Here is a 15,288-nt window from a genome sequence, read left to right as displayed (position 1 = left end):
ATTCAACAGAGGGATAAAATCAAGATCACGTGAAGTATTAATTCACTTTATAATGCATTGGTAAGGCCATTCTTGGAATATTGCACCCATGTTTTAGTTGCCATAATATATTGTTCTGCCGGCGTGTTTCAACTGCCCGTAATTACAGGGTAGTTAGTCCAGGAAGACACACACCACACTATAAAAGGAAAACCCAAAAGTTTTTATAAACACAAAAACAGAAACAGCTCCCTTTTTAAATGTCAAAGGGATTTTCTGGTACACACAAGGCACAGGTTAAATGCAATCCAATTGCTCACCCAATAACTGGGAAATTGAGTCCAATTCTAAAGTCCAGAGAGTCCACACACAATCTTGAACAGCACAAAAACTACGATCTTGACGAAACAATGAATCAGATAAACTGCCACAAGGCTAAACCAGCACACTGTTCTTTTTATCTGTAGCACTAATTACAGCAGCACCACCCAACCACAGGTGGCCTCATTTTCTCTTGTAATAATCCTTCAGTTGTTGTCTCCTATGCATCACTCTATGCATGCATGGATGTGTCATTAATTCTTGTTCAGAATCCAAGGATGATACAGATGATTGATCTCCTCCTGGGCTGTCTGCCAAACTCCCCTCTTCCCTGTCACTCACGCTTCCTTGGTCAGAGGAGGCTTTGTTGGCAGATTCCATCGGGAGCAAAACAGGCCTGCGGCATGTGGATGTTTCCCCCACATCCACCTGCACATTCCTTGGGGCAGGAGCTGGGCCAGAGCTAACCACAACAATACATATAAAAAAAGATGTTGAAACTCTAGAAAGAGTACATGGAAGAACAACAAAGATGATTATGGGACTGGAGGCTAAAACATATGACGTACAATTGCAGGAAGTGGGTATGTCTAGTTTGATGAAAAGAAGGACTGGGGTGATATGATAACCGTGTTCCAATATCTAAGGGGCTACTACAAAGAAGAGATCAACTATTCTCCTGAAGGCAAGATGAGAAGGAAATGAAAGGAAATTAATGAAGGAGAGATCCAACCTAGAACTAAGGAGAAATTTCGTGACAGTGAAAAGAATTATTCAGTGAAATGGCTTGCCTTCCGAAGTTGTGGATGCTTCATCACTGGAGGCTTTTAAGAAGAGATTGGACAATCGTTTGTCTGAAATGGTATAGGATTTTCTGCCTGAGCAGAGGGTTGGACAAGAAGATCTCCAAGATCCCTTCCAACTCTGTTATTATTTTATTGATTTTTTCCCTCAAGTATGTATAGTTCACAAGATCCAGCCAAAACTGTGTGCTATGTTTTTGAAAACTCTGTGGAAGCCTTTGAGATACAGAGGAAAATGAAAACAAAAAACAGATGAGCAAGAAAATGGATCCCAATATCTATCTATCTATCTATCTATCTATCTATCTATCTATCTACCTACCTACCAACCTACCTACCTATCTATCTATCTATCTATCTATCCATCTATCTATCTACTTAAATTTATATGCCACTCTTCACAAATACAAAATCTTAAAACCAAAATATAACTAAGTGCATAGAATATGTCTTCACAATAACTCCAAAGCCGATTCAGATTTAGAATAAATGTTCTTTAAATATATGCTTTCATAAAATGTATTCATTCTAATTTAAACAGATGGAGGTGATAGTGGGGGACTTTGGCATCGTTGTTGTGCCACGAGATGGTGCTGATACCGAGAGGATCATGAACCACTCTTCTGTACTTCGCAAGTATAAAGTAAGTTTTCTTGTTTTTATTGTTCTAAAACTGCAGTAATAAATAGTCTTTAGGCTGGTACTCAATCCTGCTTTCTTGAACCTCCTTGGTTGCATAGCTGTCAGCTCTCCCAGGTAAACCAGACAGGAAACATGACTAGATGAGCTAATTCTACTTTATTGTAAAGATACATTAATATGATCTTTTAAGTGTGAAGATACAAAGGCACCATTCTTAGCTGTTCAAACAATTATGGCAGGTCCTTCCTAAATTTCTTCCTCTGAGCATTAATCCGCTTGGGTTCTAGTTTTTCTTGTCCGATTGTTTCCTAGGCAACATCTCTTCCCCTAGAATCCCAACATCATCCACAAGTTCCATTACAATACAGTTGTCCATTTCAGGTTTGTCTACATAGGGGTAGGAACCCTACTAGAATTCTGTCTTCTAGGTGTTCTGTCTGGGTCACTCCAGAAGCCAATAACAACCCAAAAAGAGAAGCCAGACACACTGGTAAAAGGCAAAGGCAGTTTATATAATTCAAGGAAAACACAGGTAACAGAAAATGTCCTTACAAACAGGAAAAACGCTGGAACTTCAAATATATACACGAAGGGAATAGTCCATGAAGCAATACCAGATTCTTGCTGCCAAGACGAAGCTGTAGATAGTAAACAGATGCCTCCCACGAGTCTTCCAGACTGCAAGGCCACAAGCCAAGATCAGAGACGCTGACAATCAAAACAGGTCACCGCAATTCCAATTGATAACACTCCACATGGCTTCAAGGCCTTGCCTGCCTTTTAAACCCTGCTGATGAGGACCACACCCAAACCCAGCTGTTTCTAATTCAATGGTGATAATAGTTCTTTAACTGCTCCTTTCGTTGCTCTGAACATCTCTGTCTCATGTCAATGACAGCTTGTGTGTCATCACCTAATGACTCCAAGCTACTGGCTGGGGAGAGCCCCCCCCCCCCCCCGGGGCTCTCATGCTGTTCTCCTTCATCCCATTCCTGACTCTCCTCTCCCCCGTCCGACTGTTCAGCCCCCTCCTCTGCGCTGTCATCCTCCTCCGGGCATGGAGCCAGCAGAGACGCAGCCGGTCCCTGAGCAGCCTCAGGCTGAACCACAACACTAGGTTTCTGGGGAAGTTGCATCCAGGACAGTAGAAGAGCTTTGCCTGGAAATAGTGTCATGTGTTGGGGAAAACAGGAGATGCAGGCAACTTATTTATTTAATTTATTTACTTATTCAATTTTTTTAATGCCGCCCTTCTCCTTAGACTCAGTGCGGCTCACATGTTAGCAATAGCACTTTTTAACAGAGCCAGCATATTGCCCTCACAATCCAGGTCTTCATTTTACCCACCTCGGAAAGATGGAAGGCTGAGTCAACCTTGAGCCAGTGATGAGATTTGAACCGCTGACCTAGAGTCAGCTTCAATGGCCTGCAGTACAGCGCTCTACCTGCTGCGCCACCCCAGCTCATTGAAATGAGTATAAAGGGTTATTGCAAGCTTAAGCTTTCTATAAGAATCTAGGCTACTGACCATTAAGGAAAATGCAGGAAAGATAAGAGAGGCATTCAAGGTGGGCTGGACTTGGATCTCTTGCAGGCATGAAGGGACTCATGACTTATGATGAGCTTGACCCCTCCCTCAGCCTGGTCATCTCCTACAAATAGTCAAGGATAAGAATAGTTTCTTTGTCCAGTAATGGCATGTTGAAATTATCTTGGGAGACAGAATGGATGGCCAAAGACTGGATAATCATCATATAAAAGATATTTCTGTCTACAGAAGAAGAAAGGTGCAAGGGAAACATTTTAGCAGGGACCCTCCATGGTTTTCTGGAGGGTAAGATGAGAGGGTGGAAGGAATACTCTTAGTCTTTCAAGATTCCAAAACCTCACAACAAAATTAGCACTCATAATTGTGCTCTTTTTCTGGGCTTCCTTGAAGGGCTAACATGCCTTAAGCAGGTTCAGGATAAAGTCATTAATTGTTTTAGTCTCTGTAATTTGGATTTTCACCTGCAGTAATATGTTTTTAATCCGTTTTTAATATGTTTTTAATGTATTTAACTTTACTAGATAAATGGTCAAAGCAATGGAAACTGCAGTTTAATGTTTCCAAATGTAAAATAATGCACTTGGGGAAAAGTAATCCTCAATCTGAGTATTGCATTGGCAGTTCTGTGTTAGCAAAAACTTCAGAAGAGAAGGATTTAGGGGTAGTGATTTCTGACAATCTCAAAATGGGTGAGCAGTGTGGTCGGGCAGTAGGAAAAGCAAGTAGGATGCTTGGCTGCATAGCTAGAGGTATAACAAGCAGGAAGAGGGAGATTGTGATCCCCTTATATAGAGCGCTGGTGAGACCACATTTGGAATACTGTGTTCAATTCTGGAGACCTCACCTACAAAAAGATATTGACAAAATTGAACAGGTCCAAAGACGGGCTACAATAATGGTGGAAGGTCTTAAGCATAAAACGTATCAGGAAAGACTTAATGAACTCAATCTGTATAGTCTGGAGGACAGAAGGAAAAGGGGGGACATGATCGAAACATTTAAATATGTTAAAGGGTTAAATAAGGTTCAGGAGGGAAGTGTTTTTAATAGGAAAGTGAACACAAGAACAAGGGGACACAATCTGAAGTTAGTTGGGGGAAAGATCAAAAGCAACGTGAGGAAATATTATTTCACTGAAAGAGTAGTAGATCCTTGGAACAAACTTCCAGCAGACGTGGTTGGTAAATCCACAGTAACTGAATTTAAACATGCCTGGGATAAACATATATCCATTGTAAGATAAAATACAGAAAATAGTATAAGGGCAGACTAGATGGACCATGAGGTCTTTTTCTGCCATCAGTCTTCTATGTTTCTATGTTTCTATGTTTTTAATCCCTTCTTTAAAATGCAAGGATTCTGACAAAAGTGAGCAAGCGTCATTTTATTTTCACCTCAGGCCTTTGTTTTGGAAAAATTAAAGGCTTCACTATATCTGAAAGGCAAACAAAAGAAGAGTAGGAATAACCTAGTGTCTTACTAAGACTTGGATTCCCCTAACTATTGGCTTGTGTATCCAAATCTCAATTCAAGCTATTTAGAGAGAGAAAAAATCAGATACAATTAGTTTTGCTTTACAGTAGCTTTGTACCAGCTATCTGCCAGATAGCTGGTACACAATACTTTCAGAGGTTTACAATTCAGTGACTTACAAAAAATCATTAAAAAACGGTAAGAATGCAATAAGCACTAGGTTAGTTTAAAATAATTTGCAATGAAAGATACCGTAATCTCTCAGTAAAAAGGTTCAGCTCTTCAGCTCAAAATTCTGATTCAATATAACTTCACTTTCCTCTGGTTTTTTTTTAAAAGATGAGCTTAGAAATAATGGGAAGGGGTTTGGGGTGGTGAGGTGGCATTCTAAGGCAGTGTTTCCCAACCTTAGCAACTTGAAGATATTTGGACTTCAACTTCCAGAATTCCCCAGCCAGCGAACGCTGGCTGGGGAATTCTGGGAGTTGAAGTCCAGATATCTTCAAGTTGCTAAAGTTGGGAAACACTGTTGTAAGGTAAGGCCCTTCCATTGAGTTTACAAATCTAAAATGCCAATATCTTGCTTTAGTGAGCATGTGGAAAGAGTCATGCTTTTACCCTTGGCAATGTTTCCTCCGCAGAACAATATCCTGGTTGTGAAGGATGATGTGAATCACCCCATGGCTATTGTCAGTTCCACTAAAAGCAGGTGAGTAAGGGGAAATGGGCTATGAATGGGGAAGGTGATTTACTGGGGAAGGGAACAAAATAGCAGAAATATCATTGATAAGTAACTGGTTTGGTTGAAGGGGAAGCCATCTGTTTAAGGACATTTTGATAATATAGGTAGACCTCAACTTACAGCCATTCATTTAGTGATAGTAAAAAAAGCCGCAACAGCACTGAAAAAACTAAAGCTAGTCCTCAACTTAACAACCATCACTGCATCCCTATGGTCATGTGATAAAAAATCGGCTGCTTGGCAGCTGGCATGTGTTTATGACAATTGCACTGTCCAGAGATCATGTGATCACCATTTGTAACCTTCCCAGCTGGCTTTCGACAAGTAGAGTCAATGGGGGAAGCTAGATTTGCTTAACAAATGCCTGATTCCTTTAACAACGGCAGTGATTTGCTGTTGCAGTGATTTGCACTGCTGCATTCACTGTGGCAAAGAAGTTCATAAAATTGAGTGCCACTCATTTAACAACTTCCATGCTTAGCCATGGATAATCTGATCTCAATTGTGGATTACCTTTATGGCAGCACTCTTTATTCCTCTAGTACAGGGATAGGCAAAGTCGGCTCTTCTATGACATGTGGACTTCAACTCCCAGAATTCCCGAGCTAGCATGATTGGCTCAGGAATTCTGGGAGTTGAAGTTCACAAGTCATAGAAGAACCAACTTTGCCTACCCCTACACCAGATCCTAAAGTGGCCAACTGTATCCTGTACATTCAGAATAAAATACAGGCACATGAACAAGCAGAACAATTTGGGAGGTAATCCATAAATCCTGCCTGCTTATTGGCGCTACAAAGTTGTTTCCCCCTGTCCTTCTCCCTTTTTTGCCTGTTGTGGAAACCGTAAATGTAGCAAGAAGTTTGTTATTCAAAATAACAGTAGAGTTCTGATAATTGTTTTAAGGGCACTGCAGAATTGAAAAGGAATAAATTGCAACTGAGCTCATCCAGAATTTTATAGCTTTATCAAACAGATCAGCAAAGGCTGAAAACTTTCAATGACTTTTGTCACCTAAAAAGCAGGCAATTTAAATTCTCCCTGGGCTACTTCTCTTCAATTGGCAACAGGTGTGGGTTGGAGAAAAATTGCATGCTGGATTCCACTTGCTACAAGTGCAATTTCCCATTCCCTTAGCAACCATTTAGATCATTACTCACCATGTTTGTTTATTTATTTATTTATTTATTTATTTATTTATTTATTTATTTATTTATTTAAATATACTTTATTAATTTATACAAAAAGGAATAAAACGGGGGGAAAGGGAAATGGGGATACAGAAAAAAGAAGGTAGGAAAGGAGTGGGGTAGACAGTATTATTATATCACAGCTTATATATATTATTGCATATACATTTCAGATATTTGTCCATATGTAAATATTTCGTATTGAGAGTTCTTTCTTAAATATTTTATAGCTGTAGTATTTGGTAACCCAACAATAATGTGGGAAAATAAACGATAAAAAGGGAGAAAAAAGAGAGAGAAAAAAGGAGAGGGAGAGAAGAGAAAGAGAAGAGAGATAGGAAAGTAAGAAATATTACCTGCAACCAAGCAGGCGTTTAAGTTGTGACGACTTAGATGAATTATATTTGTTGTTTTTGTTAGTGAAAGTTTATCGTAAGTTGTGATATTAGTACATTTCTAGTAGTTATCAAATGGATTGAACTCAGATAGGGATTTAATTGTTTTTCGTCCGTTTTTTGGTTATACGTATCTTAATTTTAGTTTATGTTAAGCGATTTTGATTATTTTTTGGTTTGTCATATTTAGGGCTGGATAGCCATCTGAACCATTTCTCCCAGGCCTTGTAGAACTCTGAATCATTTTTGTTTTGAATTTCCATTGTTAATTTTGTTAGTTCTGCGCATTCCATAATTTTACTAATGATAGTTAGATTTGTCGGGATGTTTATTTATTAACGTTTATTAAAAAATATATTTATTAAAGTCGGATGAAAGTTTGGCGATGACATGTGACGTCATCGGGCGGGGGAAAACTGGGGTATAGGGAAAAAACCCACAAAGTATTTTTAATTAATATTTTTGAAAAACCGTGGTATAGACATTTCGCAAAGTTCGAACCTGCGAAAATCAAGGGAACACTGTATACCTGTCTGGCTTTAAAGTAACTTAGTTAATGCTTCCTCTTCCTTCTTCTTCTTTCTCTCCCCACCCCTCACAGACTGGCCCTTCAGCACGGCGATGGGCACGTGGTGGATTACCTGAGCCAGCCAGTCATTGATTACATCCTTAAGAGCCAGCTGTACCTGAATGCCTCCGGTTAAAGCTCTTGCTGGCATTGTGGCAAAGCTGCCATGTGGCTCCACCTTCCTATGATTGTTCATCACGGTTCTCTTTCTCACATTTGTTTCTTTTTTTTCAATGCCTCTCGCGTGCATTTGCCTCTTCCACTCTGATTTATTCCCCCCCCCCAGCCCTGGGAATTGTTGCCTACAGCTAACAGCCAAGTACATATGCCATCAAGCAACCCTTCTCCCCTTGCAGTTAGGAGGGAAAAAGAATAAAGGATATCAGGCACAATTGCTTAAAGGGAGAAGATTTGGACTGCCCTTCCCAGCATGCAACAGAGGAAACAACATTACCTGCCTTCCCAGCATGGTTTGGGGAGCAGGATGATGGCTCTTCTGTTTCCCTTCCTCTCTCCCTCTCTTGGCTAAATAATTCTCGGTGGGGCTCTTTATTTTTACTCTTTCTCATTGGCTTTCTCAAACCCCACCCACCCACCTACCGCCCTCCCAAATTGACTTTTAAAAAAATTGCCATCCTTTAACATGACAATGAGTTGGCAAACTTATTAAAAAGTAAAACGCCCACCAGAATATTTTAGGGTTATTGATAGAAGAATTTTGAAGTGAACATAAACACAAAACAAGAGAAAGCAGCAAAAATAGAACTGCCCATTTGTCATGCTTTTCTGTAACGGGAACTTTTTTTTTTAAAGGTTATTGGAGAAAAGGTGTAAAAAGCTCAGAAAGTAAATTTGCTTTGTATTTATCATCTCTCTCCCCCCCTCCCGCATTGTAAATAGATCTCTGTTTCAGAAAGAGAGGATGATGTATGTTTTTATTTTGGTTGCTGTTGTACTCGCACATCTTTTTTTTTTAAAGGAGCATTTCTTAAAAGTGGGGAAAGAGCCACAGAACACAGGTCTCTTGAATGATAGTTAGTGATGTGGCCCTCAGTTGTCTGTGCCTGGATTTTCATGTTCTTCAGGAGATCATTTGCAGTTTAACTACTTGTCATGATGTACCGTGGCTGGTCCTATAATTGTAGGCTCTTTCAGTTCATTATTTTCTTCTGTCAAGGACGTACATGTATATTTCTTGTTGTAGGCAACAACTGTACATGATCCTACAGTCTGGCAGCCTGTTTTCTGTGGGCCTTCTTTCCCTTGGCAGAAGGAAACTGCTGCTCAAATTTATGCTGTAAAAATAGACACTTTATCCACCATACGAAAAGCAAACCCTCTCCAAAACACAGCAACAATTACAAAAGAAGCTGGCTAATAGCTGGAGTAGATTAAATGGTCCACCAATACAGCTGTTTAGTAGCATGTGCATGTTACGGGCACTGGAGAGGGGCTAGGATCATTGGAGAATATCAGTGGTGGCAAAAGGCAATTAGGAAAACAGCTTGAGTTTTCTACACTACTGGCAGTGTAGCACATAGAGCAGGAGGATCCCGTTCAGCTATGGGGGAGAAACCTTAGTGACGATCCTTTTTATGAGAAAATAATGATAATAACCTGTTTATTTTGTGCTGTGTGGTTTATTCATTGAAATGAGTTTGCCTGTTTCAGACTGCAAAGTTAGAAGTATTTAATTAGGAAGGACAGAACTGGTTAAAAAAAAAACCAGCCAGAAAGACGGGGATTTTTGTTTTTTTTAAAAACAAAGTTGAAGTGTTACCGTGTTTTAATACTCTTCTATTTATGTCGTTTCTCTCTTTTTTTACAAAAAAACTATAGTCAGGGAAGCACTTTAGTACTAAAATTGATGGGGGGGGGGTTCTAAATTAATGCCCATTGCAAGAATTAATGTCAGTGCCTGCATCTAAATGGTACCCTAAAAAAGATGGACTATCACAATCCGCACTTACATCTGTGGCTATTATGCTACTCTTTTATTCTCACAAATATTGCTTTTTATAAAGTAAGAAGGTGGCAGAAGTAGCATGGGAGAGAAAAAAAAAAACCAGATGGCTGGTAATGTCATGTGGATTTCCCTGTGAAATGTGAGCAAACAAGGTACGACAAGGTCCTGCTGAATTCCTTGTGCGCACAAGCTCGGATGTGAACTGTTGCTTACGAGAACCAGCTGCCATCCAAACAAGCACTCCGAAACCAGACAGAATAGCTGAGTACAGAGATGTCTTGATGAGGCTCGCCCTCATAATTTCCTGTAGCATCCAAAGCACTGAGTATACCTGGGTACTCGCTGCTAACATAGTCAGATGTACAAAAGACAGTGTCTTTGATAAGAATTTTTTTCTACTCAGAGAAGGCTTAGATAGCCTACATTACTAGATAAATTGTCCTCCCGCTGTCCTGTGAAACATGTCAGCTACAACTTCTAAAGCATTTTCTCATTCACTTCCTGCTGCAATCCACTATTGGTCTTAATGCCAAGATTCAACGCCCAACAACCACATAGTCAACTCTGTGTGCGCGCATGTGTGATTCTCTGTGTGTGGTTGTATGTGCGTGTGACTGTAAATCTACCTTCCCGAAAGGCGTAAAGGACAATTTTGGTTGGACACAAACAAGTAGGACATGAAAAGGAAATGACAGGATAAGCTCTCCGTTTCTCTGAACGAAAAAAGATGGATTATTGGGGCCACTTTCCAATTTCATCCAGTTTAGGACAGCATGCCTTAGAAACATAGCATTGTGATACAGATTATTTATATAAAGTCTTACTACAATACTCTTTGCCTTCATATTCTCAGTTATGCTTATGATTGTGGGGGAGAGGGGAGCAGGTGTAGCATCCATTTGGAGCAATGTTGCCAACCTTAACAATTTTAGAGGTATGGACTTCAACTCCCAGAATTCCCCAGCCAGCAGCCAGGCTTTTCAGGAGTTGAAGTCCATATCTCTTAAAGTTGTCAAGGTTCAGAAACTGTGATTCGGAGCATGCAAATGGGATTGCTTTGGTAAAAGGTGGAGATTGGCTATCAGACTGATTTACCTTGACACAAAATATGGATTTAGCTACACGGGGAAGGAAGAAAATTCTTTGTCGTTACCGAACCTGCCCTTTTAAACTAAACTTTGCTTTGTTTAAAAAAATGTTAAAAGGAAAAAAAGATTTGAAAATGTCGGTTTTACACTGATGTAATATGCTGGAGTACGATCATTATTGCTAAAATGGTCGTGATCACAAAGACAATGTTGAAATTGGAAAAATGTTTTAAAAATATAAGAAATAAAATTATGCTAATTACATTTTGACGGCTTTTAATGTTGCTTTGATATTAGGAAATTTGGGGGCATATTTTCTGTTTGCAGTATGACAAAAGGTTTCTTCTCTCTTTAAAAAAGATTAAAACAAACTAGGTATAGTATTCAGCTGTGTAAATATCATAGGGCAAACACACCAGCAGCATTTTGTATAGAAGCAGAATCCTGTTAGAAAGCAATGCATCATAAATGTATTATTTTCCCCCCCAAATCTCTCAAATTAAACCCTTATATAATAGCATAATTTATATTTTTATTGAACAAATAGATATCCTGCTTTTATTCCAGGACCATGGTCTTTCAATTTCAATTTTTCCCGTAAGAACAAATTTATTGGAGTGCCTCTGTAGCCCTAGACTGAAAGACTATGACTGCACTGACCCCAAAAAATTAATGATGGGGGATGAGTCCAAAGATGGGGTACAAGAATGGTAGAAGGTCTTAAGCATAAAACGTATCAGGAAAGACTTAATGAACTCAATCTGTATTGTCTGGAGGACAGAAGGAAAAGGGGGGAAATGATCGAAACATTTAAATATGTCAAAGGGTTAAATAAGGTTCAGGAGGGAAGTGTTTTTAGTAGGAAAGTGAACACAAGAACAAGGGGACACAATCTGAAGTTAGTTGGGGGAAAGATCAAAAGCAACATGAGAAAATATTATTTTACTGAAAGAGTAGTAGATGCTTGGAACAAACTTCCAGCAGACGTGGTTGATAAATCCACAGTAACTGAATTTAAACATGCCTGGGATAAACATATATCCATCCTAAGATAAAATACAGAAAATAGTATAAGGGCAGACTAGATGGACCATAAGGTCTTTTTCTGCCGTCAGTCTTCTATGTTTCTTTGTTTCTATGGATTACATTGCTGTAAACAGGAGTGTCAAACTGGTGGCCCACAGGCCAGATGCATCATGCGCAGACCACATCCACTACAGTCCCATGATTGGGAAAAATGTCATGTGACAGAAACATGACGCAGCAAGTTTGACACGTGGTGGAGCTGAATAGTACAGCCTATACCTTGCAATATGGACCCAGATACAATTATTTGCAAAGGTCTGTCCAGAGACTGGCCAAAGTAACTGAATGAGGTTACCAGTAAAAAGATTAAAGTCTGTAAGGTTTCTTCCTGTTGGGTTTTATTGAATCATTTGTTCTAGCCAAGGTTGCCTGACAGAGTAGATGGATCGCTATATTTTTGAAGGAACTTCTTGCTGGGATACACCCTAGCTGCTGTTTTAGTGGGAGAAAAGGCTTTATTAACAAGCAAAACTGTAAGCTTAGTCCATATTCATCCTGTTGGAGCAAATCATTTATTAAGATTTTTCATGTACCACAATTTCAACCTATCTTTGTTCTTAAAATTTAAGTCAGCAGACCCTCTTTCGTATTTCAGGATTCTGTATCTCGGCAGGAAAGGATAGAACCATAGCATGTTATAAATCTTGGGACAAGAGTTGAATCATCTAAATTGACAAATGTGACCTGAATGTCACTTCCAGCCTGAGGTACCGTAGGTACCCCCTCCTCCAAAAAATCCTCCTCTTGGACCACTGCCCTTATTTAATTCTTCCCCTTCTAGTTTGTCATTTAGTCAGTAGAGACAAAGAAAATGAAGGAAAATGAAGAAACAACACATCTAATCACAGGCAGGCCTATTTATACAAGTTTATGTAACCTGTGTATAAGGGCCCATACTTTCCTGCTTGGGGATTGTCTTTCCACCAGCTTACTGAACATACTACTAAAATCTCCTTCCCATCACAGAATGAGAGTTACCAGAATCCCTGGCCTGAGGTAATTATTGTAAAACTAGTTTAGGTCTATCGATAGATACATGTTCCATCTCCTATATGATTATCTGAACAGCCACCAGAGATGGTAGTAGGGTAAAGTGTTTTTGAAAAGAAACAGTTATTTCTAGGATGCTTAGTGGAAAAGTTAAATATTCATTGCCTAGAATTTTGATAATAGAGAAGAATAAATTTAGCAGGGTGCAGCAACATCTGTTTTTTTTTCTGCTGAATCACAATTGAAGAAGATGGAGGGCTAAAATGAAGTGGTCAATGGTAGATGACCGTCTAGGATAGCACCTTCAGGTGAAACCAGAAAAATACACAGGATTTTATATATTGGAAGATACATATCCTAATTATCCAGTCTCTTCCACACTGTGCTCTTTATGGTTGCCTTCTCTGTCATGTCAACAGATTGTTTCCCCTTTGGTTTTTTCAAGAACATGGGGACTTGAATTACATTCTCTTCAAATTGTGCTGCTGTTGAAAGGTACTTGTTGCCTCAGAAGGCAGAGTAAGGAAATTGCCCTCCCAACCGGATGAAGAGAACTTCCAAGGGACCTGTTTGTTGGAGTCACAAGCAGCCATTCTCTTCATTTCACCCCAAAATCATTTGTCTAACCCTGATGTTTGGTAAATGGGGTTCATGGAAGTCTGCTTTCCTAGCAAGGCCTTCAAGGTCTCTCAATGGCTTGTACATTGTAACATTTTGCAGGAAGAGTATTCTGGATCACCTCCAAGTTTTTAATATCTGCAAGGATCTCAGTAATGCTACTATCCAGTGTCTGGACTCGAAGCTTTTGCCGGCTGACTGTTTCCTCCAGTTGCAGCATCACTTTTTTCAACTGGTTGTTTCTTGTTCTGGCGTTGCCAAGGTTGGTTTCAAGCTTGTTCACACTTTGATCATCCACATCCTCTAGTTGTCCTGGAAAAAGAGTAACAGAATAATTATTTCTGCTAAACCCATAATTCCAAATTGCTACATAAATAGATGCCTCATAATCCAAGAATCAAAGCCACTGAAGTTGTTAGCCAATGCACACTTTTTTCTCAGATCCCTCTGGAAAATGGCAATGTTTATGATGAACATATCCTTCAGAAAGGGAGTAGTTTAGCTCAGGGGTTTCCAACCGTATCAACTTTAAGACCTGCAGACTTCAACTCCCAGCTGGCTGAGGAATTCTGGGAGTTAAGTTTAAGTTTAAGTTTAATCAGATTTGTATGCCGCCCCTCTCCGCAGACTCGGGGCGGCTCACAGCAGCAGCAACACAATGTACAACAAATCCAATATTTAAATTAATTTTAAAAACCCCACAAGTTAAAACCAATCATACACACTAGCGTACCATACATAAATTTTATAAGCCTAGGGAGAAGGAACATGTCAATTCCCCCATGCCTGACAACAGAGGTGGGTTTTAAGGAGCTTACGAAAGGCTAGGAGGGTGGGGGCAACTCTGATATCTGGGGGGAGTTGGTTCCAAAGGGTCGGGGCCGCCACAGAGAAGGCTCTTCCCCTAGGCCCCGCCAACCAACATTGTTTAGTTGACGGGACCCGGAGAAGGCCAACTCTGTGGGACCTAATTGGTCGCTGGGATTCGTGCGGCAGAAGGCGGTCCCGGAGATATTCTGGTCCAGTGCCATGAAGGGCTTTATAGGTCATAACCAACACTTTGAATTGTGACCGGAAACTGATCGGCAACCAGTGCAGACTGCGGAGTGTTGGTGTGACATGGGTGAATTTAGGAACGCCCATGATAGCTCTCGCAGCTGCATTCTGCACGATCTGAAGTTTCCGAACACTTTTCAAAGGTAGCCCCATGTAGAGAGCATTACAGTAGTCGAGCCTCGAGGTGATGAGGGCATGAGTGACTGTGAACAGTGACTCCCGGTCCAAATAGGGCCTCAACTGGTGCACCAGGCGAACCTGGGCAAACGCCCCCCTCGCCACAGCTGAAAGATGTTTCTCTAATGTGAGCTGTGGATCGAGGAGGACGCCCAAGTTGCGAATCCTCTCTGAGGGGGTTAGTGACTCCCCCCCCCAGGGTGATGGACAAGTCCACAAGTCTTAAAGTTGCCAAGGTTGGAGACCCCTGGTACAGTTGATGCTTAAAGAGAGAATGGTCTACCCCTTGCTCACAAATCCATTGCTAGACCTGACCATTTTGGATAATTAATGTTCCCTTTTTAAGGAAGATGTTTGAGAAGATGGTCATGTTGGAGCTTCAGAGAGGAAGATGGAAAGCTAGAGGAAGGAGATAACTTAAACTCTTTCCAATATGATTTAAGATCTGGTTATGGGACTATGACAGCATTGATCGTACTGTGTTTTTCTGAAAATACGAGCTACTCCGAAAGTAAGTCTTAGCTTGACTTTTACGTGTGCGCCCAATATAAGCCCTACCCCCAAAATAAGCCCTAATTAAGACCACCACCCCCACTCCAGGGTGCACAGGTAAAAATTAAACTACGGTGGGGATCGGGGTGTGGA

At 40.3% G+C, this 15,288-nt stretch overlaps 2 protein-coding genes across 3 annotated transcripts in view; one reads left to right on the top strand and one right to left on the bottom strand.

The window, feature by feature from the left end:
• Nucleotides 1–10,975, top strand: part of NMNAT2 (nicotinamide nucleotide adenylyltransferase 2) — a 121,778-nt gene extending 110,803 nt beyond the window's left edge. For both annotated transcript variants that reach the window (XM_070746297.1, XM_070746296.1), the window contains 3 exons: nt 1,645–1,746; nt 5,409–5,476; nt 7,696–10,975. In XM_070746297.1, coding sequence (XP_070602398.1) covers nt 1,645–1,746; nt 5,409–5,476; nt 7,696–7,798 — 273 coding nt within the window. In that variant the 3' untranslated portion in view covers nt 7,799–10,975. The remainder of the gene's footprint in view (nt 1–1,644; nt 1,747–5,408; nt 5,477–7,695) is intronic.
• Nucleotides 10,976–12,295: 1,320 nt separating this feature from the next.
• The window catches only part of LAMC2 (laminin subunit gamma 2), a 77,815-nt gene continuing 74,822 nt past the window's right edge, over nt 12,296–15,288 (bottom strand). Inside the window, exon 23 of the mRNA XM_070746295.1 lies at nt 12,296–13,722. Within this exon, the coding sequence (XP_070602396.1) occupies nt 13,472–13,722 (251 nt within the window). The 3' untranslated portion in view covers nt 12,296–13,471. The remainder of the gene's footprint in view (nt 13,723–15,288) is intronic.

This window comes from Erythrolamprus reginae, chromosome 3, assembly GCF_031021105.1.
Source record: "Erythrolamprus reginae isolate rEryReg1 chromosome 3, rEryReg1.hap1, whole genome shotgun sequence".
NCBI lineage: Eukaryota > Metazoa > Chordata > Lepidosauria > Squamata > Dipsadidae > Erythrolamprus > Erythrolamprus reginae.
Note: the sequence above shows the minus strand (reverse complement) of the source record. Positions and strands in the feature narration are given on the sequence as shown.